This window comes from Barbus barbus (genome assembly GCF_936440315.1).
Source record: "Barbus barbus genome assembly, chromosome: 8".
In the NCBI taxonomy this organism is placed as follows: domain Eukaryota; kingdom Metazoa; phylum Chordata; class Actinopteri; order Cypriniformes; family Cyprinidae; genus Barbus; species Barbus barbus.
Genome location: NC_136736.1, coordinates 8354078 through 8380953, shown reverse-complemented (window position 1 = coordinate 8380953; position 26876 = coordinate 8354078). Strand labels below are relative to the sequence as shown.

Genomic DNA, 26876 nt, shown 5'->3' with positions numbered 1-26876 from the left:
ATCTAAGAAAAATTATATGCAACACCTCCTATTGAGATACCTGAAAGCCTTTCCAAATGGCATGGTGACAAAAACTTTCTAATGTGTCCAAGATGAGGATGGCTACCATGGAGAGGAAAAATACAGAACAAATTGTGAGTGTTATGAGATTATATAGCTGGTGATGAGGTGGCATAACTGTTATCCTGCAGTGTCAGAAATACTATGGAAAGCGGCCAGCAGGAAATGGACCTGTGTGTATGTGTTACAAATAGTGATATTCTACTAGTGTTGTCAAAAATATCGATATTTCGATAAATATCGATACTGAAATATCTGAACGGTACCAATATTAATTTCCCGAAGTATCGATACACCGATACTAGCCGAGCTGTCACTTCCACTTCTCTCCAAAGGCACGTGGACAAGCAACACACGTGACCGCACTCGTCTCCTTCGCTCTGGTTAAACAGCACAAGTGAAGTGAATAGAAAGATGACTGCTCTGGTTGTTAAAGAACACAGCAGGAGCTCTATCTGTAGGATCTATGATCTCCGCGATGCAGAGAACGCGCACGGAATCCAGTCATAAAAACGGAATTTACAGTTTAACGCGGAATGTCACGGAATTTGTCAAAGTTTGGATGAATTAATCAAAAGTAGATCATTACACTTAAATCAAATCGCGATATGGACTAGTATCTGTAAATATTAAGCTGCAAAAGTGGATTTAAATATGAATCCTGCATGTTCTGCGCAGCTCTGTGTGAATGTGCTGCACCTGCGGTTGTGTTTACTAATGTGGCGCTCGCGGTGATTTCAGCGTCTGCCGTCTCAATGAGGACATAAATACATCAACAATATCTCCAGAACTGATCTGAAAGGCACTTTACGAGCATTTTACCATTTAATTTGAGTAAAACTAGCATCATATCATATACACACACAGAACTTTAAAAGTATTCACGGCAACCCGTCAAAATAAAAGTTCGGTTTAACAGCCTATTAAAGACCGTGTGCCAGAAATAGGCTATATTACTATTATTTAGTAGAATGTACATAATACTACTACTTATTACTACTGTAATTTTTTTTAAAGAAATAATCACAAAATGTTTAAATTTTAATAGTAAATCCCCTTCATTTGCCAAAAATGTAAATGTTTAATTTTCATTAATTCAAATATAAATGAATTAAAATTGTTTTATGCCTTCATCTGATATCCAGTAAAATTTAAATACACAACACAGAATTTCTGAGGGGGAAAACACATTTCATAAGGCTACTGTAAGAATAAATAAAAATTGTTTGTATGCATTCAAATAGCCTAATAGACATGCTAAAACACTTTTATTGTTACCAAATTTGGTAACAATAAAACATAAGGTGAGAAAAAAATAAAACATTTCATACGGCCCTAAACGTGTCATTTTTGTTACACTTTTAATAAATGTTAAATTGTATAATTTTCATGATTTTAATGAATTAGACATGCTTTTAGATTAATAGCATTTAATTTGACCATTAAAAAAAAAACAGAGTCCAGAAAAATTAAAATGGAAAAAATTGAATGTAGAAAAAAATTAACGGAATTTGGGGAAAAATAAAACGGATTTCATAGGGCCCTATATCTGGAAATATTTTGGTTATGAAGCAAATGAGAATATCAACAAATATAACTTTGGATTTTAATTAGTACATGTATTAGTAAACGTTAGTTTCAATTAACATTTAACTAAGATTAATAAAAGATTAATAAATAAATCAACAAATGCAGTACCTCAAGACATTTTTTTGTTCATGTAAAATATACCGCATGTTCTCGACTTGTTACATTTATCTTTAAATTTAAAAAATTACCCCCTTAATATTGTGGCAGTTTTTTTCTCCGTGGTATCGAAAATGGTATCGAGTATCGATATTTTTCAAGGTATCGTATCGAAGTTAGAAATTCCAGTATCGTGACAACACTATATTCTACATTGTTGTGAATTGTAAATGCAGTACCCACACAGCCTTCTTACAGCCTGCATGATGTTAAAAAGAGTGGAGATCACTCTGTTGGCCGCTGCTCTTTGGCAAACCATTAACCTTTTGTTTGGTAGAGAGCAGTGAATTAATTTGTGCTCATGAAATGATTCTAACAATCAATATTAGCCACAGGAAATACCATGATCGCAAGTGGCAGGAAATGTTCACTGTGGCGATCTATAAAATTGACCGACACAGCTCGGAAAATCACTAGACTATAGTATACAATTAAGTGATAAGTACAAGAATGCAACAGATTGCTGCTGTGTTGAAAATCAGACTGTGACTTGGCACTAATGGTTATTATTATTATTATTAATACTACTACTACCACTATTATTATTATTATTATTTAAATCTAAGAAAGCAATCTATAACCTTTATTTTATATATTTATTTATTTTTATATTTTTTGTTTACTTTATTCAATTATTATAATTTTTTTTAAATGCATCATAATTATCTTATGGTGAACCATTTGTCCATGCATATACATACATATCTCTCTCTCTCTCTCTCTCTCTCTCTCTATTCCATTATAATCAGAATGCCTAACTAAACTAAAAATAAAAAAATAAATAGAAAAAAATACATATAAAATAAAATAAATAAAGGTTATAGATGACATTCTTAGATTTAAATAATAATGATAATAATAATAACAATACGACAGCCATCTATAACCTTCACTATCAGTAACAGTAGTAAGATTATTTTGTAGGGTTTATAAAGGGTCCTGGAAAAGGATGCATCCCTTCCTTTAAAATTAAATTTGTTATGTTATAATGAGTGTCTCTTCACCTTTTTGAAGAACACCGAACAAAGTGAAAAGAGCCTAGTCAGAGTAACAAGAGAAAGAATAATGAGGTCTTGTCTTTTTTCAATACTGGAGTGAAGTGTTGAAGTGACACAGGGTATGGAGCTGTACAGATGTAGGGGGTAGCAGGTGGAGCAGAGAGAGGCAGAGAAATGCGCAAAGAGGATCCTGTAGGAGGAAATAGAGATAGCCTTTAATTTGAGACCAATTGCACAGGGGAGATGGAGCATCATGCAGCAGACACTTGAGAATCGTCCATCTGCAAGGTAATAAATTCCATGCGTATTAGCATCCAGTTTCACCCACACTCTATATCTCTCGCGCACACACACAAAATCGGGCCCCCAGGTGCAAGCGGTCTCTTTATGGCTATGGGAAAACATTGTGAATTGTTGGGCTTAAAGAGCACACTGGTTACGTGGTAGACGGGTACAGACTGCTTTCATGCTTTCTTTATAAGACTGCCAGACATACATAACAAAGCTTATTTTGATTATGGCTAATGTCTAAAAGAGGGATGTATATGCCTCAGAAAGCTGTTTGAATTTGCATACACTGTCATGAAAGGTAAGGTTTGGATTACTGTGCTTCAATTTCCAGCCTATTTCACAAATTAATGTCTGTAATCAATGACTGTGTTCAATAGCAGTCTTGAAAAAAATGCCATTTTGTATTTAAAAACCACAGTTTTAAATATTTTAAAACAAATTAATCAGTTCATACACAATTTGTGTAGAAGTACGGCTTTTGAATCCACAATTATTGGATTCCAGCCATGGATAAACATGCACATGCTTGGCTTTCAAAAGCCATGTATTGTTCCAAGCAACAAAGCACAGTGCAACAAATTCCAAAATTGCACTGGAAACAATAGCGAAAATTTGTGGCACACTGTCAAGGTGTATTCAAGAAGAGCAAACTTACATTTTACAGAGAACAATAGGTATTTGGCAACCATCAAATAACAACTTCTCTCACAAAGCCTGCACAAAGAGTATATTAAACTACTGAAGTATATATATATTTTACATGCTACACTGACAGTTAGTCTCCATTCACCCCTGACAAGCGCGCATCATTGGGACAATCAGAAGGTACTGTCAAATTGCACACTTAATCAGAGGTGGGTGGATGCTGATGAAAACCGTGTTATACAGAACAAAATCTCCCCATTGTTCCCGCACACTGACATCTGCAGCATTAGATGTCCTCCTCTGTCCTCTCCTTGCCTGGCTAACCACCCACAGGGGAACGGACGGCTAAGCGGCACTTACAGTGTTTTCAATTGGATATGATAAGCTAATTCCACAGGCCGGCATTCTTATTCACTCTAATGTTATTTTTCTTTCTTTTTAACATGGCCAGCCTGGCCCAGAGCAGTAAAAGTTGAAATTGGACAGCTTTAGATTGTCCGATTGCCCAAGATATTCAATTACCGGAGATTAACCCGTGCAAACAAGTGCATCTGGCGCCATCTCTGATCTCACTAAAGTCTGTCTAAGGCAAGAGACTATGGATGGAGGAACTGACATATGGAGAGAAAAAATAATTATAGCAACTTCCTTCTCGCTCTGAAAAACGACTTTCTGAGATCATTTGTCCCACAGCAGATTTCCACTTAAAGAAAAGTCAAATTTCCTTATATTTGTGAATTTTTTTCAACAATTCAAATAAATAATGCCAAAACAACCTTTTCACATATTATTAAGAAACAAAATAATCATTACACCTACCAGAAGGTGCACGAACTATTATAAAAAAGTTTTTGTCACATTATTTATCATTATTTATCTACAAAACATTGTTAGTATGCACAGTATTATGAGACCATGCTCTCATTTACTTTCATTAATTTCCAACCACAATAGTAAATGTCTGAAAAACTCGAACATTCATTACTGTGAATTCCTTATTAAGAAGATTTATTTTAGGGAGCAGTATACCAAGAAATATAAATTTACAACTCAAATGGTCCATTGTTTGACAAATGCAGTTTTTGCTGACCAGCTCTAGAATCATCAGAAATATCAGTCAGCATATGCATTGTTAATTTATCAGCTGTGGATTAGATGAGCCCCATCAATCTTTGTATTGACACTTTAAACAGCATTGACCTGCTATAACGCAATGGCTCTAACTGATTCTGCAATAAAGTGGCTCATAAAATGGCTCCTTGTAACTCTAACCACAAATTATCCAATGATCCAATCAGGCTATTGATTCGTTCCTGCCTTTCCATGTCTTAATCACCTTTAGACATACATTAGCACAAGCAAATCAGTCATGACTGGCCAGTTTGCTTAGTTAAGCCAATGTTGTCCATCGTCATACTAAAATACAGGCGTGTGCAGTGCACACATAGACATCACAGGGTGTCACGCAACGGCGACAGAAGTGCTGTGAAAAGACGAAGTCAGGGTCCAAGTGCCGGTAAGGTGCTTTTAATTGAAACAAAAAGGGCCAACACGGCACAAAAAAACAAAACAGAAAAGGACTGGGATACAAACGGCAACACAGTGCATGTATCCCAGACGAGAGCAAACACTAGAAATGGCACAACTACAATTTACAAATAACAATTAATGAACCCAGGCAGAGTGGTGGGAGAGGGGAGACTATATAGTCTGTGCCAAATGGAGAACAGCTGGGAGTGTGAAGTGTACAGGTGTGTGTGGTTACGGTAGATAAGTCCGGGAGGACGGGAGATGGCGGCCTCCTGTGGCGACATGGAGAAGAGCAGGACCCGGACACATGACATGACCCCTCCCTTAAGGAACAGCTTCCAGTCGTTCCCCAGCGCCCATCCAGGGGGACGTCAGAGTGGGGGTGGAGCAGTGGGATGGGGGGGGACCAGGTCCGTGTGCTGGAGGGGGACCTGGTACCTGAGGCAGCGCTGGCGGGATGGAGACCCAGGGCAGAACCAGTGGCCACCACAGAGGTGTGTGTGGAGCTGCCACCCTGGAGCGGGCAATGGCGGGCTCCACCGCTTTGGGGGGCACATCAGTGTGGGGAACATCAGCGGACACCGCCGCCTCGAGGGAACTGTGAGCGGACGCAGCCACTTTGGGAGGCTCGTGAGCAGGCACCGCCGCTTCAGGAAGGCCTGAAGTGAGCTCCACGGACTCGGGGGCAACATCAGCGGAATCCGCCGCTTTGAAAAGGCCTGACGCGAACTCCGCCGCCCCGGAGGGAACACCAGTGGACTCAGACTCTTCGGGAAGGCCTGAAGCAAGCTCCGCTGCCCCGGAGGGAATGTCAGCGGACTCCGCCGCTTTAAGAAAGCCTGAAGCGAGCTCCACTGCCTCGGAGGGAACGTGAGCGAGCTCCGCTGTCTCGGGAGGAACGTGAGCGGTCACCATCGCCTTGTGAGCGAGCTCCGCTGTCTCGTGAGGAACGTGAGCAGTCACCATTGCTTCGGGAGCTTCGTGAGCAAACACCGCTGTCTTGGGAGGAACGTGAACGGTCACCATCGCCTCGGGAGCTTCGTGAGCAAGCTCCGCTGTCTCGTGAGGAACGTGAGAGGTCACCATCGCCTCGGGAGCTTCGTGAGCGAACACCGCTGTCTCGGGAGGAACGTGAGTGGTCACCATCGCCTCGGGAGCTTCGTGAGCGAACACCGCTGTCTCGGGAGGAACGTGAGCAAACCACGCCGCTCGCACCGACATCAGCGGGGGTTCCTGCCTGCTGCGTATCAGTCCAGGATGCTCCAGGAATGGGCGCGAGGTGCTGGGTGCGGCCGACGAGGCTTCTGACGCCCCTTGGATCGCTGCATCAGGAGAACTGTGAACGGGCTCCGCCGCTAACGCCACCCTGATGGCTGAGTCGCTCAAATGCAGAGCCAGGTATATGTAGTCCTCCAGCGACTCCTCGGGGACCCAGTATGGCATCAGGGATTTGAAGGGCTCGGCCAGGCCTCCGTAGAAGAAGCTCATGAGGCAGGTCTTCTCCATAGCCGAGCCACTCCAATGAAGTCCCTGGCATATTCCTCCATGCTCCGGTCTCCCTGGCGGATGTTGAGCAACCTCCCTGCTGGACCCATGATCACTGGGTTCATTCTGTCACGCAACGGCGACGGAAGAGCTGTGAAAAGACGAAGTCAGGGTCCAAGTGCCGGTAAGGTGCTTTTAATTGAAACAAAAAGGGCCAAAACGGCACAAAAAACAAAACAGAAAAGGACTGGGATACAAACGGCAACACAGTGCATGTATCCCAGACCAGAGCAAACACTAGAAATGGCACAACTACAATTTACAAATAACAGTTAATGAAACCAGGCAGAGTGGTGGGAGAGGGGAGACTATATAGTCTGTGCCAAATGGAGAACAGCTGGGAGTGTGAAGTGTACAGGTGTGTGTGGTTACGGTAGATGAGTCCGGGAGGACGGGAGATGGCGGCCTCCTGTGGCGACAGGGAGACGCGCAGGACCCGGACTCATGACACAGGGGGCTTGATCACCTGCCATTTTTCTTCCTCGAGAGCAAGTGCCCTTTTTTCCGGGGAGTTTTTTATTTTTATTTTTTATATAAATTCATTTATGTATATATGTGTGCATGTGTGTATTCTGTTTGGGTACAGTTTTCCCTGTCAAACAAATAAAAAAAATCAAAATATCAGGTCAGGTCGGGAAAAAAGACGAGTTCCGATGCCTTTCTTTCCTCCGTGTCTTCGCACAGGCGCACAGCAGTGTAGCACGATCGGCACATGCACATTACAGACAGGCAGAGAGCCTCCCTCCCTTTCCAGTTGTGTTTGTCTCGGTGTGGAGGTGAGTGGTGATGAACAAAAGACTAAGCTACCTGTGCCTCAAATTTACAGCTAATTATCCAAAAGACAAAAGGCAATTGTACTTAATTTGTCTCGCTACCATTCATGACTCATGAGAACTGCCACGTAAGTTAGCTAAAGCTTAGGTAAAGCAATAGGAAGTCTAGTTGGTTAGACCAGTGCATGTTCTTCCACTGCACGATTCAGTTTATTAAAATGCATTTAGAATAATCACAAAATTCAAGATATGGGGGCAGAAATGTATATATTTATATAATTTCATATAGTTAATCAGTATCACGCGAAGACTGACGTTTTTTTCCACCAAAAAGCAGCATGATAACAAATGTGATATTGATTTTATACTGCAGTTCAATAAACAAGAATTTAATATTAAGACACTTACGTTTTAGACACAATAATGCCTGTTTTTGCTTTATTTCGCCAACAACTATAATTCCAATTTGGTCTCTGTTTTTGAAAGAATCAACCGTTCAAATGATGCAATTGCAATGACTCACTAATTAACAGTGACTTGCTGCCACCTACTGGCAGTTTTAACTTCACATTTAAAGTATATTATATCAGTATATCATATTATATCAAATATCAGTATTCAATGTTTATATCAAAACGGTATTGATGCATTTGTAACTGCATTTTAAATACATTTATGTCCTGGATTAAACAGTGTGTAAATGCATCTAAATGCCACTTCTAATGCAGCCTCTGTGTTTTATCTGCATTGCAGAGATGAATTTTGTCAATACTGATTACATTTGCTTGGTAACAGCCCAAAAGACTTATTCTAATTGACTGATTCAATTTAAGAATTTGACTGAAAAGATAATGCATACTTTTAGGGATTAATATTATGAAGAATATCAAAAACTTTAGGAGTCAGCTGGCCACGAGATGTCCTCAAGATACCAGCACAATAACACACTCAGCAAAATATCGTCAAATTATCATTATCGATAAAATACCTGAAAATATTGAAAAAATTATGTTTTGTTTAAAAAATTAAATAAAATACATATGAGAATTGCCCTTTTTTCCACTTGAGCCCCTGCCCCTAAAAATGTTTGTGCACGTCCCTGCTAAAATATGTCACATTCTGCATTTGTAAAGAGTAGTTCGATTTTTAAAAATGTTTCAACGTTAAATGTTGTACATGAAATAATATAAAAGTCCTTCAGAAATCATTTAAATATGTTGATTTGGTGGTCAAGAAACATTGTTATCAGTATTGAAAGTGCCAGTTTCTGTCAGTTTTGCTGCTTAACATTTTGGAAACTATGATACATTACTATTTAAACATTTTATGGGATGTAAGAAATTAAATAAATTAAAATAAATTAGCACTTATATTTAGCAAGAACGCATTAAATATAATTAATCATATCTTGTGCATCAAAGAATAATAATAATAATAAAATAATTTTAAAATAAAATAAAATAATACTAATAAAAACCTATCATTAATAACTGAGCATCAGTATAATGAATAAATAAAATTATATTTAAAAAATAGTGTATATATATATATATATATATATATATATATATATATATATATATATATATATATATATATATATATTAGGGGTGTAACGATACACATATTCGTATTGAACTCTTCGGTACGAGGCTTTCGGTTCGGTACGCATTACAAACCGAACGATTCGTTGGACTAATCCTATTACGTTTGGAAAACAAAAGCTTAAAGTGTGTGAAATATCAGTGCCACTGCGCTCAACAACGCAGCCCAAACGACGTAACAGGCAACGTGCTGTCTGCCCCGCGATAACCTCCCCTTGCTGGGGTGCGTCAAAAGAGATGATCTTGTATCAACAACAGCCAGAAATATTGTCAAAAACATCAGTTATTGGCCATCTTAAGAGGATTTCTAATTAATGTAGCCTGTTACATTCTTATTTTTATTAGGCCTATTATTATTATGAAGTTACTTTTATCATTAAATTAAAAATATAATTAATTTGCCCCGCAATAATTAACGCATATCTGATGCGCTGCGAGGATAAGTTTAGGCTATATTTGAAGAGTTTGGTTCTAAAACTGATAAACGCTATTTAAAAAAAATAAATAAAAAAATAGTTTCCACCAAAATCAGTTGTATCTGGTCGGTGATTTTAAGCAAAATGCGATATTTGTCTTGTTATTCTGTCATGTTTTCTCCCTTTTTTTTTCCAAACCGCAACAAAACGCCAGTCTCCTTTCTCTGCAGAATGCGATAAATCTGCTCAACCAATCACAGCGCACCATTCCACACACTGTAAACAGTACAGGTAATGGCGGCGCTTTGAATACAACTGGTATCCTAGTTTTCCTCATATACTTTGTACTTTGTGATCAACAAACAAACAAAAATTAGGGCTGCACGATAAATTGCATGTGATTGTCATGTGCATCTCGTCAGTAAAGCCGTTCTGTGATCTCCATCACATGCTTTCAGATGGAGCAATATCGCATTCATAATCACAGATGAATCGCATTCGATTATGAACGCAATATCGCCAGAGGTGTAAAATACTTGAGTAATTTTACTTGATTACTTAAGCATTATTTTGGAGGATTTTTACTTTATTCAAGTACAATTTAAACGGACTACTTGTACTTTTACTTGATTACATTTCTGAAGAAAATTACAGACTGGTTAGAGATGACAAAAAGGCAACAGTAGCTCAAATAACCACTCATTACAACCAAGGTATACAGAATACCATCTCTGAACACACAACACGTCGAACCCTGAAGCAGATGGGCTACAGCAGCAGAAGACCACACCGGGTGCCGCTCCTGTCAGCTAAGAACAGGAAACAGAGGCTACAATTCGCACAGGCTCACCAAAATTGGATAATAGAAGATTGGAAAAATGTTGCCTGGTCTGATGAGTCTCGATTTCTGCTGCAACTTTCAGATGGTAGGGTCAGAATTTTGTATTTTGTATTTTATAATACTTCAAGCAGGATAATGCACCGTGTCATAAAGCTCAAATCATGACTGGTTTCTTGAACATGACAATGAGTTCACTTTACTCAAATGGCCTCCAGAGTCATCAGATCTCAATCCAATTGCACCTTTGGGATGTGGTGGAACGGGAGATTTGCATCATGGATGTGCAGCCGACAAATCTGCAGCAACTGGGTGATGCTATCATGTCAATATTAGGAATGGCTCGATACCATAATTTTGGCTTCGGTACGATACCAGAATGTAGTACGTCGGTATCGATACTAAATCGATACCATAGGTGACAAATAACCAGCCTCAAAAGATAAGTGAATTAAAAAAATATATATATTATTAATAATAATAATAAAAACAGATTCATATGTTAATACCTTTGTATCAAACTGTAACAAAAAACCTAAAGGGAACATAGGTTACATTTTGATGTTGGAGAAAAAAAATAAATAGGCTAACTGAAGTAATAAGATGAAAATATATTCAAATCTTATCTTTTCAGTGCAAACTAAATGTCTCCTAAAAAAAACCTACTGGAAACATAGGTTTCATTTTGAAGAAGTTTGAAGAAAAAAAATAGCACTGAAGTTGCGCAATTGATGCAACAAATGTTGCTTTATTGTAAAGTGTTATTCTAACAGTCAAAGTAATATTCAAAATCATGTTATTATTTCTCTCTCTCAGATTGTTTTCAGATTTCAGACTCAACCAAAGAAAAAGCATTAAATATAAATATCACTCTCTCATTTGCTTCATATTAGCGGTCGGCAGTGCGTCAGAAACATTCCCTTCATATCATTGATACTAAAATTAATATAGCAAAACTCTTGCTCAATTCATATCCAATTAAAATTTGATTGTATGAAATGCAAGTGCATGCATTACGTGACCAAAACTTCATTGATTCTAGCGTGTCTCATATGCACATTTGCGCTTACTGTATTACATCTGAATGTGCGTTGATCAGATGTAAATAAAAGTTCAAATCAAATCTGAATTTATGAATGATGCACTCACCTGTCGATCTCTTAATTCTTTGAAAAGATCAGGATGAGCAAGCGACAAATGCTTAAAAAGATTTGATGTGTTCCTGTGGCAACATGATTTAGGCCTATAGCAATGCTTGCATACAGGTGCAGTAAGGCCAGTTCCTTCACCTTTGTCATCTGTTTTTTATCCAAAGTAATGCCATATTTCACTTATAGCCTACTGTTCTCTTTATTTATTAATTTTGGGTGCGCTGAGTTTCATCTGTTTGATCCGTTGCGTTGTTCTATTGTCACATTTACCGGTTGCGCAGCAATTTGGGAAGCACTGCCACCTACAGGTGCATTTTGCAACAGCAGTGTATGAAATACCGAACTGAGAAAAATTATGATATCGTACCGTTTGAAATATAATATATAACGGTATTTTTCCAGTATCGGTATACCGAGCATCCCTAGTCAATATGGACCAAAATATCTGAAGAATGTTTCCAACACCTTGTTGAATCTATGTAACGAAGAATTAAGGCAGTTCTGAAGGCAAAAGGGGGTCTAACCCGATACTAGCAAGGTCTAATAGAACAACGCAACGGATCAAGCAGATGAAACTCAGCGCACCCAAAATTAATAAATAAAGAGAACAGTAGGCTATAAGTGAAATATGGCATTACTTTGGATAAAAAAACAGATCAAATCTTTTTAAGCATTTGTCGCTTGCTCATTCTGATCTTTTCAAAGAATTAAGAGATCGACAGGTGAGTGCATCATTCATAAATTCAGATTTGATTTGACCTTTTATTTACATCTGATCAATGCACATTCAGATGTAATACAGTAAGCGCAAATGTGCATATGAGACACGCTAGAATCAATGAAGTTTTGGTCACGTAATGCATGCACTTGCATTTCATACAATCAAATTTTAATTGGATATGAATTGAGCAAGAGTTTTGCTATATTAATTTTAGTATCAATGATATGAAGGGAATGTTTCTGACGCGCTGCCGACCGCTAATATGAAGCAAATGAGAGAGTGATATTTATATTTAATGCTTTTTCTTTGGTTGAGTCTGAAATCTGAAAACAATCTGAGAGAGAGAAATAATAACATGAGTTTGAATATTACTTTGACTGTTAGAATAACACTTTACAATAAAGCAACATTTGTTGCATCAATTGCGCAACTTCAGTGCTATTTTTTTTCTTCAAACTTCTTCAAAATGAAACCTATGTTTCCGGTAGGTTTTTTTTTAGGAGACATTTAGTTTGCACTGAAAAGATAAGATTTGAATATATTTTCATCTTATTACTTCAGTTAGACTATTTTTTTTTTTCTCCAACATCAAAATGTAACCTATGTTCCCTTTAGGTTTTTTGTTACAGTTTGATACAAAGGTATTAACATATGAATCTGTTTTTATTATTATTATTAATATATATATTTTTTTAATTCACTTATCTTTTGAGGCTGGTTATTTGTCACCTATGGTATCGATTTAGTATCGATACCGACGTACTACATTCTGGTATCGTACCGAAGCCAAAATTATGGTATCGAGCCTACTGTCATTAAAGGGATAGTTCACCCTAAAATTGAATTTCTGTCATTATTTACTCTCACATGTTGTCAACAATTGATTTTGAATGGCAGCCTATGGTGATATTTAACTAGTGAAAATATAATTACAGATATCAAGAATTATAGTTTTTACTAGTTGAAATTTTATTCCTGATATCAATAATTAGCATTTTAACTAGTGAAAATGTAATTGTTGATATCAAGAATTAGCATTGTTACTAGTGGAAATGTAATTGCTGATATCAAAAATTGCAATTGTTACTAGTAGAAATCTAATTCCTGATATCAAGAATTAACATTTTAACTAGTAAAAATTTAATTGTTGATATCAAGAATTCATATTCTGAGCATGAATAAAAATCAAAACGTCTTGCCATACACCTTGTGCCTTCGGGCAGTCCTTAGTTATATCGAGTCCTGATACGTGAGTTTGAACGAGAATGCACGCGTATGCAGTAATGCATAGACGGACATTATGTGAAAATGTGGACAGTGCCAAAATAAACGTGCCTATTTATACTACAGATATCAATATTTTACGCATGGCATCGATGCATCGTATCGTCAGACATCGTATTGATGTATCGATCCATATCGATGAATCGTTACACCCCTAGAATCAATCTATATAGTGTTTAATTTTAATATTTGTTCATTCAATTTCTTGAATGCTCCTGCTAAATACATCTATTGTACCTGAAAATTAAACACTATTTATTTTTTTTATTTCTATATTATGTGTATATTTGTTCAATTTTTTTAATAACAAAGATAAAATAATGACTAAGACTTTTATCTTTGCCCACTTTGACCTAAATATCTGCCATTCTTTTTTTTATATTTTGTTACCTTGAAAGGCTTTGTCTTTATAATAGGGAAATTAGTTTGGCTGTTATGCTCAGACATGACAACATGACAAATAATCATGATAAAATCATGAATCGTGATATAAAAAAAAATAAAAAATAAATATTGTGATATGATTCACCCCTATATTCAACATATATACAGTATATATTATTATAAAAGTTATAAAAAATTATTAAAAGTTTCGTAAGTTGATAAGGGACACTGGGCAGCCTTGCAGTACAGGTGTATAACAACATGATGCGACAGTATGTGATGACAAATGGTGCATGCAGAGGGAGAAATCAGAAAGTAATGCCTTCCAGGGAAAAGGTGAGGGAGGGAGAGGCTCATCTATCTGTCCAGAGCTCCTCCCAAATGTAGATGCACCTCTGCGCTAGATTTCCTCAGAGGCCAATAACTCTGCTTGAAAAGGGATTACGCCAGTCCAAAGGTCTGGGTCACCACAAATAGACTTGTTCCAATAGCCATCTATCGTGTTCGGCACACCATTTAATGCAGCATAGCCCCCCTTTCCTGCAGAATAATATTTACTGCCTGCAGCAATGCGTTTGGAATCATGAAGGCCCGAAGGCCGATTCAATATTGGTTACATTCAGGTCGATATGGATTCTGCATAATCATTAGAGAAGGCAGCCTTTCACCCTTCATCTCATCGGGAAGGTCGGTGCTTTAAATTCGAGTCTATGCGACTTCATGAACTGGAGTGGCACTTAAAGTCACACTCTACAAGAGATACGGGCGCTGTTTGCCCTGAATATAAAGGAAGGAGAGCTGCTCCAGATTAGGGTGACCTGAAAAGACCAGAGCTATGTTGGTAAGGTGACTCGCAATACACAAAACTTCATTTACTGAAACAAAAATTCTCTGCAAAATAAAGCTGATTTGAATATTTGGACACTGTGTGAACAGATGCATGAATTCTGAAAGTTCAGGCAGGAGGACTTTATTCAAGGGCACTCAAGGGCAAGAAGGCCAAACAACCCAAAGTTAATTTTCTTTCTCAACGAAAACATAAAATACTCCAAACACACACATATAAACACCTACAGAAACTCAAAAATCAATAAACTTCAATAACTGATCCTATACAGCCTTGTTGGCCACAATGTATTTCTATAAATAAAGTGAATTTCCATTAACGGTTGGATCTTTTTTTTTCTGTTTTTTTTTTCTCCTCTACACTGAGATACTTCTATGAAGTTTTCTATTCTATCCATCTAGCAGTAATTTTAAACTGCTGTGTTTTACATTAATCAAATTTCAATTAATTTGTTTTAATTAAATTAATATGAATGAAATATGCAAATGATTATCTAAGTCATTAAAGCACTAATTGGAACAAAGCACTTCTTATAACACTCAATGTCTGAACAATCATGACTCTAAGAAATTACACAGCACATTTGAATCGATGCAGCGGTTTGCTAGTTAACACAGCCTCTCGGTATCTCCAATAAATAACTACATTTCAGATACAGCTGCAAGAATTCAGTTCTAAAGCTCAGTCTTTGTTTTTGCTCTTTTTTCCAGAAGGAACATGACAAGCAAAGAATTATCCGCAGAGAGGCGGGGATCAAAACAAGACAATAGTAATGAAGCATTCACATAGTAATGAAAAATGCAAACACAAAATTAAGAATAAAAGCTGGCACGAAGAAAAGGCAAAGTGGGACATAAAATGAGTGATCCATAAAAGATAATATTCAAATGTATGCAAACAAAAGCTTTACAGGAGGATAAAATGTTATCATGGGAGGGAATACAAACAGATTACAGATAAAACAAGGGATGTTGAGACGTCAAACTAATGAGGAAAAGCACAACTGCGTGTGGCGTTATCCTCAGGGAATGACGTTGGGGAGTTTTGTTCCCGAGACCTGAGAGCGGAGACCTTTTGAAGCCCAGGCTGAAAGCTCTTTCTTTAGGATAGCATCCCTAGTGAGCCAGCTAGCTGAAAAAGTAGGTTATGGAGATTCAAGTGCATACAGATGCACGTCAGGGTTGCTCAGCAGGTATTCTTTGTGTGTGTGTGTGTGTGTTATGAAGACAACAAAGAGACTTGTGTGACTGTACATAACACTCAAAGCTCAGAGGGAGGAGTGATGTAACTTGCAAATCATTTAGCAGACACTTTTTTTCCCAACTTACAGAACATTTGCAGATCACCTGGAGCTCTAATCTCTTGCTCAAGAGCTTCATTTAAAATACACTGGTAACTGACAAATTTGGTTACCACCATCCCAAAAGACAAAACTGTATTGGTCTACAGAATATACATTAAAAACTGCAATCGCTGAAGAACATGGGATGCAGAAAAATATGTACCATCCTCAGAAGTGGTAAAAGGACAGATTAGCGATGGACTGAACATGAACACTTGGACAGCGTGGGTGTACTGAAAAAGAAAGACAAGCAGAACAAGAAAAGAAGTTTGTTGCGCTAACTTTGGAGAAAATCTTCAAGGATGTAGAGCATAACAAGGCTGGTTTGAAGGGTGTGTTGGCGGGCAAGAGCCAGAATGAATGACCAAAGATGCTCCGCTACTTGAATCGTGATGGACCATGACATCCTAGTGGCTTTCACCTTCCAATCAGCCTTTCTTATTTCTATAAACGTAAACATATTCTTCATCTCGGCTTGAGTGGGACTTTTTATAACCTGTTTTAGTGAATAAAAGCATGTTTATGTTTTGATCAGCATAGTGAAGGGACTGTTAATAAGCACAAGAGAATTATGGGAAAGCCATCAATTAAAGAATGTGTAAAAGTCAGATTGCAGCGGTGGGTATAGCTATTTGATGATGCATAAATCCTTTCTGTGATTAGGGGCAGGTGAGGAACACACTTTTATTACAAACCATTGTCTGCCAGCCATTCAGAAGTTGGCCTTCATCGTTGATTTGAGACCTGCTTTGGGTTTCTTTCTTATAATGGCAACATTCTCAAATCTATTCTGTGGATTCTGATAGCCTTGGCAAGGTATTATTCACATATTATAATGTATGTGAATGATGCAAAACATAAGCAGCTTTAAAAGATTTCTTTTAATTATTTTATAAATATATTATTATGACTATATTATCATTATATTAATAAACAAATAAGGTGGATAAATGTACAGTCACAGTAATTCTAAGTTTATTTGAACAACAGATTTATTAATATAACTATATTATTAAATAAATACTGACTGTATCTGAGACCTTAAACCTACTAAATTAATTATGTCACAATAAATAACACAAATTATTATTTATTTTTAATAAAAAAATAAATAAATTACATGCATACACACATACTGTACATACAAAGCCTCAACAACAAAACGTATTCCAAATTTGTTCCAAATATTTTAAAACTGTATTTAAGTTATTTGTTGAAAATCTTCCCCTCCCCCACAATTCATAGATCACAGATATATAGAAACAACTTCGGTTGCACTTTACTTAAAGCCTTTATGTATAATGCATAATAAAAGTAGTTTATAACATTAATATAGCATTAATTATGCATTGTAATGCACTGTATAATGCATTGTCCAATCTCAATAATTGTAACCAAAGTTAATACATTGTGACTCTTATCAATTCATTGTTACCCTATGCATTTTAAATTCAGTTGCAATTATTTTTGATAAGATATAATGTATTACAATACACATTATGAATAGTTCTAATCCCAACTTGGTCTCATGACAAAAACGTATCTGGGGGAAATTTTTCATGAGATGCGAAATATGTACCAATAAGTACATATCACTGCAGTTTCCAACAAAAATGTACTCCCCATCCCCCCTGGAACAAATTAAAGTACACATGGTATGTTTTGTGGTAAAGACTATATGGTGTACTGTACAATAATTACTGGTTTTGCATTATTTTAAGGGGTAGGTTTAGGTTCGGGGTAGGTGTAGATGTTGATAAAACACAATCTAATAGGTAGAAAAAGTCATTTATTTGACGTTTTAAAATAACGTACCATCTGCACTACACCTAAACCCACCTGATAGTATATGAACAAAATGAATGTGATATAAAAATGTAATCGCAAGCATGCCGTTTTAGCTTGTTTTTCGATCTCTCATCTTTCAACTCTTTCATCGTGAGTCATGATTTTCATGGGATTCGTACCCAAGGACTCCGCATCCTAAGTCCAATTCCGTGCCGCCTGAGCCACCAAGCAAGCTTGTTATATCCGGTGTTGTGTCCATTTGTGCTACCTTGTCATGTACACCTACTCCAACCCTAAACCTACTCTTACTTTATTAAAAATACAGTATTAGTAGCATAATCTGATAGGTGGCATTATTTGTCAGACCACCAGAAATCGAAACATATGGAGCTGTAATCATATCTGTGTACGAAAATGATTAAAAGTGCTCGTTGTTTTACCGCCTCTAGTGTTCATTTCTGTTGGAAACTGCAGTGGAACATACAGTATTTTGCGTCTCGTGAAAAAGTTTCCCAGGTATGTTTCTATCATGAGACAAGGTAGCATAATGCATTATACCCTTTATAATGCATTATACATCAAGGCTTTAAGTAAAGTGTTACCACAACTTATTTTGACATCAATGACTGCAATTGAATGGTTTTTAATTTTTCAATTAGTGCTATCTAAAAAACAAGGGAGATTTTCAGTTAATAATGAACTCAGAATTTCAGTTTGATCCTGAAATAAAGCTATAATATGGCTTCACAAATATGTTGAAAATGGCACTAAAGTTAAACTAACATATGGCACAAGAGTGATGTTTTAGTGGAGCAGGATACAGCTGTTATACTGACGTTTTCTTACGAGAGTGTGTTAGTATTAGAGAAGGAACAAAACTGCTATAGCATCAGCACAAAAATCTGTTGCAAGACTTAGCAGGTCTTCTCGCTTCGGCTTTCATTTCTTTACTGCTAATCGTCCCTCAGGCAGTAAGAAAGATGATTTTCAGTCCTCACGCTGTGATGTCACAGGTGGTAAGACGAAGAGGGAGAAAGCGGGGCACGAGAGAGCAAAACCCCAGTCCCCTCGTTTTATTAACACAAGTCCATTCTTTAATGCAATCTCTGCTAATTAAGGTCACCATACCCACATCATAAATATTTCTCTACACCCACACATAAGATCTGCTAGCTGTGGCAGCTCTGCCTGAGGCTTGACAAGCTATCTCGTTCTTTCTCTCATTCTATTTCTACTTCTATTTCAAGGCCAAAAAAAGAATATGTCTCTTAATTAGCAGGATATTTTTTTCCCCTTTTCTTTTTCACTTTGTATCAGGTGAGGCAGATGAGAGGAAGCTATTTTCAAGATGTTCAGACACTCTAAATTGACCACTAAATGACAAGTGATTCCTTCTTGAACACAGACACCTGTGTGATAAAACATATCATGTAACAACAACCTTTCAATGTGCCACAGTCACATAAGAGTATTGATCGTGACCTATGACCTTTAGGGACTTTGAGACTAACCTGAAGGCGTGCCGGTGAGTGGCAGCCTTGACATTTCATTCGTCTTCCATTGAAAGGGTAAATTCACACATTATTATATTTTCAGATTTTGTTTTAGATTGCTTTTTTTTTTTTTTTTTTGTTAACAACTGTTTATTGAACTTTATTCTGGGAACATTAATACAAGACAAAAAGCAGCTGTACAAATTTAGAACTCACCCCCACCCCCTGGTAGGTAAAAAAAAATTAAAATAAAAAAAATAAATAATAATAATAACTATGGGACTCTCCATAGGCGTAATGGTTTTTATACTGAACAAACTGTGTGTGCTATTGCCCTACACCAACCCTACACCTAAACTTAGCCCTCACAGGAGACTTTGTGCATTTTTAGATTTTCAAAAAAACACCATTTAGTATGTTTTTTAAGCCTTTTGAATTACGGGGACATAGGCAGTGTCCTCATAAACCACCTTCATATTGTAATACCTCTGTCATACCCATGTCATTATACAAATTTGTGTCCTCATAAACCACATAAACATGCACACACACACACACACACATATTTATATATATTTATATATATATATATATATATATATATATATATATATATATATATGAGAAGAGTTCAGATGCAAAACCCTCTAAATCCATCAGACTTCTTTTCTTTTAAATTAGCATTTTTAAAACGGCTCTTATGATCAGGTTCAGTAGTTTCATTTTAAAGGTAATGATAAGATAATTAGTTAGTGAATAACATAACTTTTTTTCAAAAATATTACTTTAGACAAACCACTGGTTTTTAACAAGTTAGATTTTCTTTTGCGTCAAAACCAGCTAAATCCACTTGTGCTTTTTTTTGCAAAAACCTCTAAATCCACATCTTTGGGACAAGACAGTAAATAGTTGAAGAATTACTAAAGATGCAACTAGAAACCCTGTCTGAATACAGGCAAAAATCCCCCAAAAATATAAAAAATAAAAAGAAAAGATTCACACTGTATAACCTCAATGGCACAAAATGGCAGCATATTTATATTAACAACAAAAAGCAGATGTTACACAAACAACCCAACATTAAAAATGCATTACAAATACATACATAACATCCATATGAGACAGAAGAATGGCATCTTGTTTTACTTTGTCGTTAGTGAAATAGAGCTGTTGTTTGATGTATAATAAATCAGATTCCTTCAAAGTAACGGCCCTGCACGAAAAACTGTTATGAATGCATGCTACACTTGCGACCGAGCCATTTCCACTGTATCTACTTTCTTTTGCCTTATAACAGAGTTTTGAGGTAAACAACGTTTTATTCTGCTATTCAATGTCAGTAGGACAGGCTCATCCATTTCATCGTACTCCATCTTTTATGTTAAAAATCTGAATCTGAATCTAAAATGATCTCCACAGAAAAACCGGCTACTCAGCGCACCGTTATATTGAAACAGCTCGGAATCATATTATATTAATATTAATAGATAAATAACAATACTTTGACAAAGATTTTAGAAAAGATGACACAACATTAAAAGCTGAATGCCATGAATTTACAGTTTTTACATTAGATCCATGTATACAAGAAGTTAAGAGTTCCATCGGGATAATGTTGTGTGAGGAGGATTCCAACGCTTGACTAGCAATTTTTTCTGTTGTTGCTGCTGTGAGAAGAGCTAACAGTAAACATCTTTGTTGGATGGACAAGGTGAAGTCCAAAAAGTAATTCATGAAAAAATGGCGCGGCGTCAAACATATCTTAGTACCCAACAAATATGATAGCTCCTGTAAGAGTCCAAAAACGTGATTTTAGATTGATTTTAAGTAAAATGGTCAGTGTGTGAAAGCTGTGTGTGTGAACCTGACAAAGCCCTGGCACTGTTCCAAAAACAAACAAACAAACAAACAAAAAAAAGTGAATTTTCTGAGGCTGTGATCTTTCTTTTTATTACACTTTAACATTACAACTAGCGCTTGATTTTCACCATGAAATCAAAATTTGCATTTTCTTTTCTTATAGTGCATAGTTAATGTTCGTCTAATGTTTGTTTAAAGTTTGTCTTTGTAATCTTTAATCAAAAAGATAGAACTATTCTGTTACATATTTTAAATCTAAGTTCCCAATGGATAAAAATCAATTCCTGCCTTAATATTCGGTATTCAAAACATAAATATAAAACGAGATGCAAACAGTGTTCTATATTGATCTCAAGTACTAAACTGACAACACCGGCTGAAACTAACAGCAATGTTGAAAGCACCACAGAATCATAGTCTTTACATTTTTTTTTTTTGCCTCACAGATGGCCTACAAATAACTTATTCAAGTGGACAGTACACTAAAAAAAAAAAAAAACAACAACAACAAAAAACACAAATTTATTCACCCTCTAATTGCTCCAAACATGGGTGCAATTCTTTCGTTTGTGGAGCACAAAATATATTTTGAAGAACGATTCGGTTTGTTTTGGTCCACATAATCAAATTCAATTTGCAAAACAACATTGGAGCCCGTTAACTTTGACTTTCAAAACATATTTTGTTGTGTTCCACAGAAAGAAAAGCCTGTAGGTTTGGAATAACAAAACGGATGAATTATCCGTAGAATGAGAAAGCATTCTAACATTAAAAAATGACATGCTTCACCTTCAAAGTCCGACACATTTTTATTAACCTTTGCTATGGCTAGCAAATCAAGGCAGTGTAACCCAAGCAGACATGATCTGCTAAAAGCAGCTGGTGTGGAGGATGATCTAAAGTCAACAGAAGCAGTAAATGCATGTGTATATATATATATATATATATGAGTGAAATAATATGAGCTTTTCCAGAGGAAGAGATGCACAGGTCATTGATTCACAGTGCATCAAACAACAAAGTTTACATCACTACACTGCTTTCCGCATTGACAGTTGACATACGTGTGTGGGTTGGTGTGTTTGTGTTTTTTGTGCACCAATTCGTGTGTGCTTGTGTGTGTGTGTGTGTGACACAGAAAGAGACAGAAAGAGAGTGAGACAATAAACGTGTGTCAACAGGTTCACATTAATAACCCACATCTCAGCTGTGCTACAATTCTGCAAATTATTCAATAACCTTTTAAATTGGCAGTTCTTTTACAATGCAATGCATTACAGGAATCTAGAACAAAAGACGCTAGAGCCAGACGCTCCTGCAGTCATTTATAGTCTACAAAGTGAATATGAGAAAGTATTATTTAAAATGTAGTGAAATCATTAACATTAACCATTAAGTGAATGTCAGAATGGCTCTCTGAAGAGATAAGGCTTACCTCATACTCACATTTACTAGCTTGTATTTCTTACAAGATGAAATCGTTTTAATATTTCCCAAGATTATTGCTATACAAATAAAATATAAATCATATTCATATCCCTGTTCTGTTGCTATTAATTGCAAGAGAAAGAGAGAGCGCGAAGGAGAGGGAGATTTTTTCCAGCAGTACAGACGTTGCATCAGGGTAGAGCTGTCTGTGACGCGTGATCTCTATTTCATCAGGCTCCTTGACCCCGGCAGGAAACAGTGACTATTGATCGGCTGGAGGAACAGACATGAGCTGCTTGGCTGTTCTTTATTCTGAGATCATACCAGTGAGGGAACATTTTATTTGATGAAGTCAGGGAACGGCACTCCTTTCAGGTCAACTCTGTGTGTGTGTGTTCCTAACAAATTTGACAAATTTGCAGAAAAATGTCCCTGGAATGTAGTTAAATCTAACAAAACTCATTTTGGGGACGTCCTCAAAGGGAAGAGAGATGGATAAATAATATGTATTTATATACACACTACCTTACAAAAGTTTACGGTCGGTAAGTTATTTTTTTATTATATATTTATTTACTTTTTTTTTAATAATAGTTTTATTTATTAAATATGTTATATTATATATATATATATATATATATATATATATATATATATATATATATATATATATATATATATATATATATATTATTATTATTATTTTTTTTTTTTATAAAAAATTAAAATTGCAAAAATAATACTGCAAATATTATTTTTCCTGTATTTTTTATACTAAATAAATACAGATTTGGTGATCATAAGAGAAAAAAAAAATGTTGACTGTATTTCTTACATAACTCCTCGTACTAGTCCTTGTACTTGCTACCGAAACATGGTAATTCAATCTGAAATTAGTTTTGTCAATATGCCAGAATGTATAGAATTGATACCATATACTTTGAACTAAATTTGTCAGCTGTTAAACATGAATGTTCATGCTGCTTCAAGACCTTCAAAGTAGAAGTACTCTAACACAAAATACACATTCATCACAATAATAAATCTTTTAGAGATGATTTGAAGGTAATTGCATGTGATAATATGCATATTTTGAAGTCCAATTTAAGCACATTTATAGTAAATGTATTATGGAACTTGATCGTAAAACTTTTCCTGTCTATCTAAAAGCACTGGGAACTGCTCTCTCAGACTGGTTACATTATTGATACCATGCTCAAAACTGAGTGCTGAACCCAATATTTCAGAGTCTAAAGCAGATTGCTCTTTTAGCTCTTCTTTAGGAAAGCAAGCATCTAGATGCCACTCACAGACTTTAACAGCAAACAGAATATCTCAACGTTTTTTTTTTTTAGCTCTCGTGTAATACAATTGTGGTGTATTCCCCCTGTATATAGCTAGGAAAATGTGTGCACTCATACTTGTGTGTGCTAAAGCCTATATAGTGAGGGAAAGCAAGTGTGAGAACATATCAGGATTTATCTGATTTACTTAGAAATGATCCTTCAACGATTTTGAAAAGTTCAGTTCAGTATACCTTATGTGCCCTTTTGCATTTTTGACATATCAGCCTCTAACACCAACTTTCAGATAAGCGTCTCTTTCTCATTCAGCCGTTTTACCTCAGTCACCATATTGCTCTTTGATAATCGGAATGAACTGCATTTTTGAAGTCGAGTCACGAGAGATATTAAAGAGGGAAAAAAAATGTTAAAGCCATTCCCTGGTGTCATTCCCCCTCTGTGATCCGAATTCATGTTATCAAACACAAATTTGTCATTACTGAATTGAGCTCCACTGCATCATATTCCGCCATTAAATTGCCTTGGCTTGGCAGATGATTTCTTAAAGGCCACCTCGTGCTCTGACTGATAGTGGCCTGCTGTGCCCCAGATAAGAATCATCCGCTCGGGCTGAATGAGATGAGGTAGTTGAGTGAGGGGGAGTTATATGTTACTCACCTCCACCAGCTTGTTGGCATGTTCGCGGAAGACCTGCGCATACTCCTTAACCTCTTTCTCGTTACCGCTCTTAGCCGCCTCTATCAGCACCAACAGAGGCACGTTGGTCTCCAGGAAAGAGTCAGATATGTGGTCCATAACAGCCTTCCTTAGCTAAGAGAAAAGAGATAGAAAGAGCAGGGATCAGCTCATGTCCTACATAAACTGTCCAGCACTTGAACTTGTACTTTGGAGCTGCGACTGTAGGGCATTTACAAGCGGAACACTCTGGGTTTAACACATTTTCTAATGGAGAGCTTAAGAGTGTTCTGGTGTTAAAAACAGCTAGATGGAGCGCAACGGAATTAAAACTCGATACACTTGATATGTTTCAAGAGGGTCTGTAATACCTGGAGAAAGGCATCATTCACATTCATCTAAATGGTAGTTTTCCCGTGGAAGTTTGTGATGTGTAATCAATTTTCCTTATGCACAAGTTTTTGAATCAGTTAACAGGGTTGTAAATGTCTGATGGTAAAATTCCAAACCCTTTCTTAGCATATATATGGAGCAGTGAAATCAAAGGTCTTAAAGGGATAGCTCATCCAAAAATGAAAATTCTGTCATTAATTACTCTAATGTAGTTCTAAGCCCATAAGACCTTTGTTCAACTTCAGAACACAAATAAAGATATTTTTGATGAAATTCTTGAGCTTTCTGACCCTCCATAGACAGCAACACACCTGACATGTTCAAGGCCGAAAGGAAACAAGGACATTGTTAAAATAGTCCATGTGGCATCAGTAGTTCAACCGTAATTTTATGAAGCTACAACAATTTGCTTTGTGTACAATGAAAACAAAAATAACAACTTTATTCAATAATTTCTACAAAAAGTATTCTCGTAGCTTTATAAATCTTCATAAACCGAAGATGAACGAAAGACTTACGGAAACAACACGAGCGTGAGGAATTAATGACAGAATTTTCATTTTTGAGTGAACTTTCCCTTTAAAAACATAACCTAAGACAACTACTAAATTGTAATGAAGTTCATAAAAGATTACAATTTGACATGGCAATGTGTGGCAATAGCAAGAGAGCAAATGTGTAAATTATACAGTACAAGAAAGTATCAGGCAAGGAAGGAATAGTAAGCAACTTGAGGTTAAGTGCATTGCTTAGGGGCACAATGCTCAAAAGCTCATAGCTTGCTAATTGCAGGGATGAAGCTAGCAACCTTTGGGTCACTAGCCCTGAGCATAAGCAAGTTTCACATCAACCTAAAATAAACAAGCATGCATTGTGCATCAAGGTAAGAGAAAAGCTTAAAATATCTCTTGAAACAGGATATACGATTATTAATTTGTGTTCTTACATAATTTCTGATTTTAGTAGCAGAAACACATCATCAGCAATATTCACAGTTAAATGCTGAGAAAACATTGGGGGATATTCTAATGGGGCAGTATGTAGAGTCCCAAGACACATGTCCTCTAATGGATGATGGGAAACACTCCTAACAAGCAATAATTATCATTCAGTGAGGCATGCACATATCTTAACCAATTAAAAACCCTGTGCTAGGCCATGGTGGGCAGACAGTAATGATAAATTATAGCTAATGGCGACGCATAATCCATCACTGGCAAGAATCTTGGCCAGTCAGAACTTGAGACTTTAGACGCCCTTAAAGGGGACATGTCACAAAAAACAGGATTTTCAGTTTCTCAGTTCAAAAATCTATTAAATATGCAAAAAGAATTTCAAATATTTGTGGTTAAGAGGTTGCATTTACACTTCAGTAACCATCATGTGAATTTCTGAAAAATGGATATGCATACTGTAGCTTTATGTAAAACTATTTTACTGTGTAAAAAAAACAAAAAAAGAATAATGTCTGATGAAAAATGTCCCAAAATGTTTGGAAAGAAAATTATGTTTTTGTTGCAAGAAACCAAGTCAATAACTACCACAAGTGTAAAATACAGCTCCTCTCTTTGGCATGTAAGGAAGTTTAAGGCCACGCTGGGCTATGGAACAGCCATGAAACCAGAGCCAAGCATGAGGATGTCATCTTTTCAATCAATGTGCAGCACTCAGTGGAGGAGTTCTTGGCCACCTGAGCATGAAATTCAGAAAACAGAGCACACTCTGTAGGTAATGATCCTTCTCCCTGTGTGCCGATGATT

General features: G+C 36.5%; 1 protein-coding gene across 2 annotated transcripts in view; it reads right to left on the bottom strand.

Moving 5' to 3' along the window:
• Positions 1–26876, bottom strand: part of LOC306874086 (catenin alpha-2-like) — a 488426-nt gene that overhangs the window by 72539 nt on the left and 389011 nt on the right. For both annotated transcript variants that reach the window (XM_079423823.1, XM_079423824.1), the window contains one exon: positions 24706–24858. In XM_079423823.1, coding sequence (XP_079279949.1) covers positions 24706–24858 — 153 coding nt within the window. The remainder of the gene's footprint in view (positions 1–24705; positions 24859–26876) is intronic.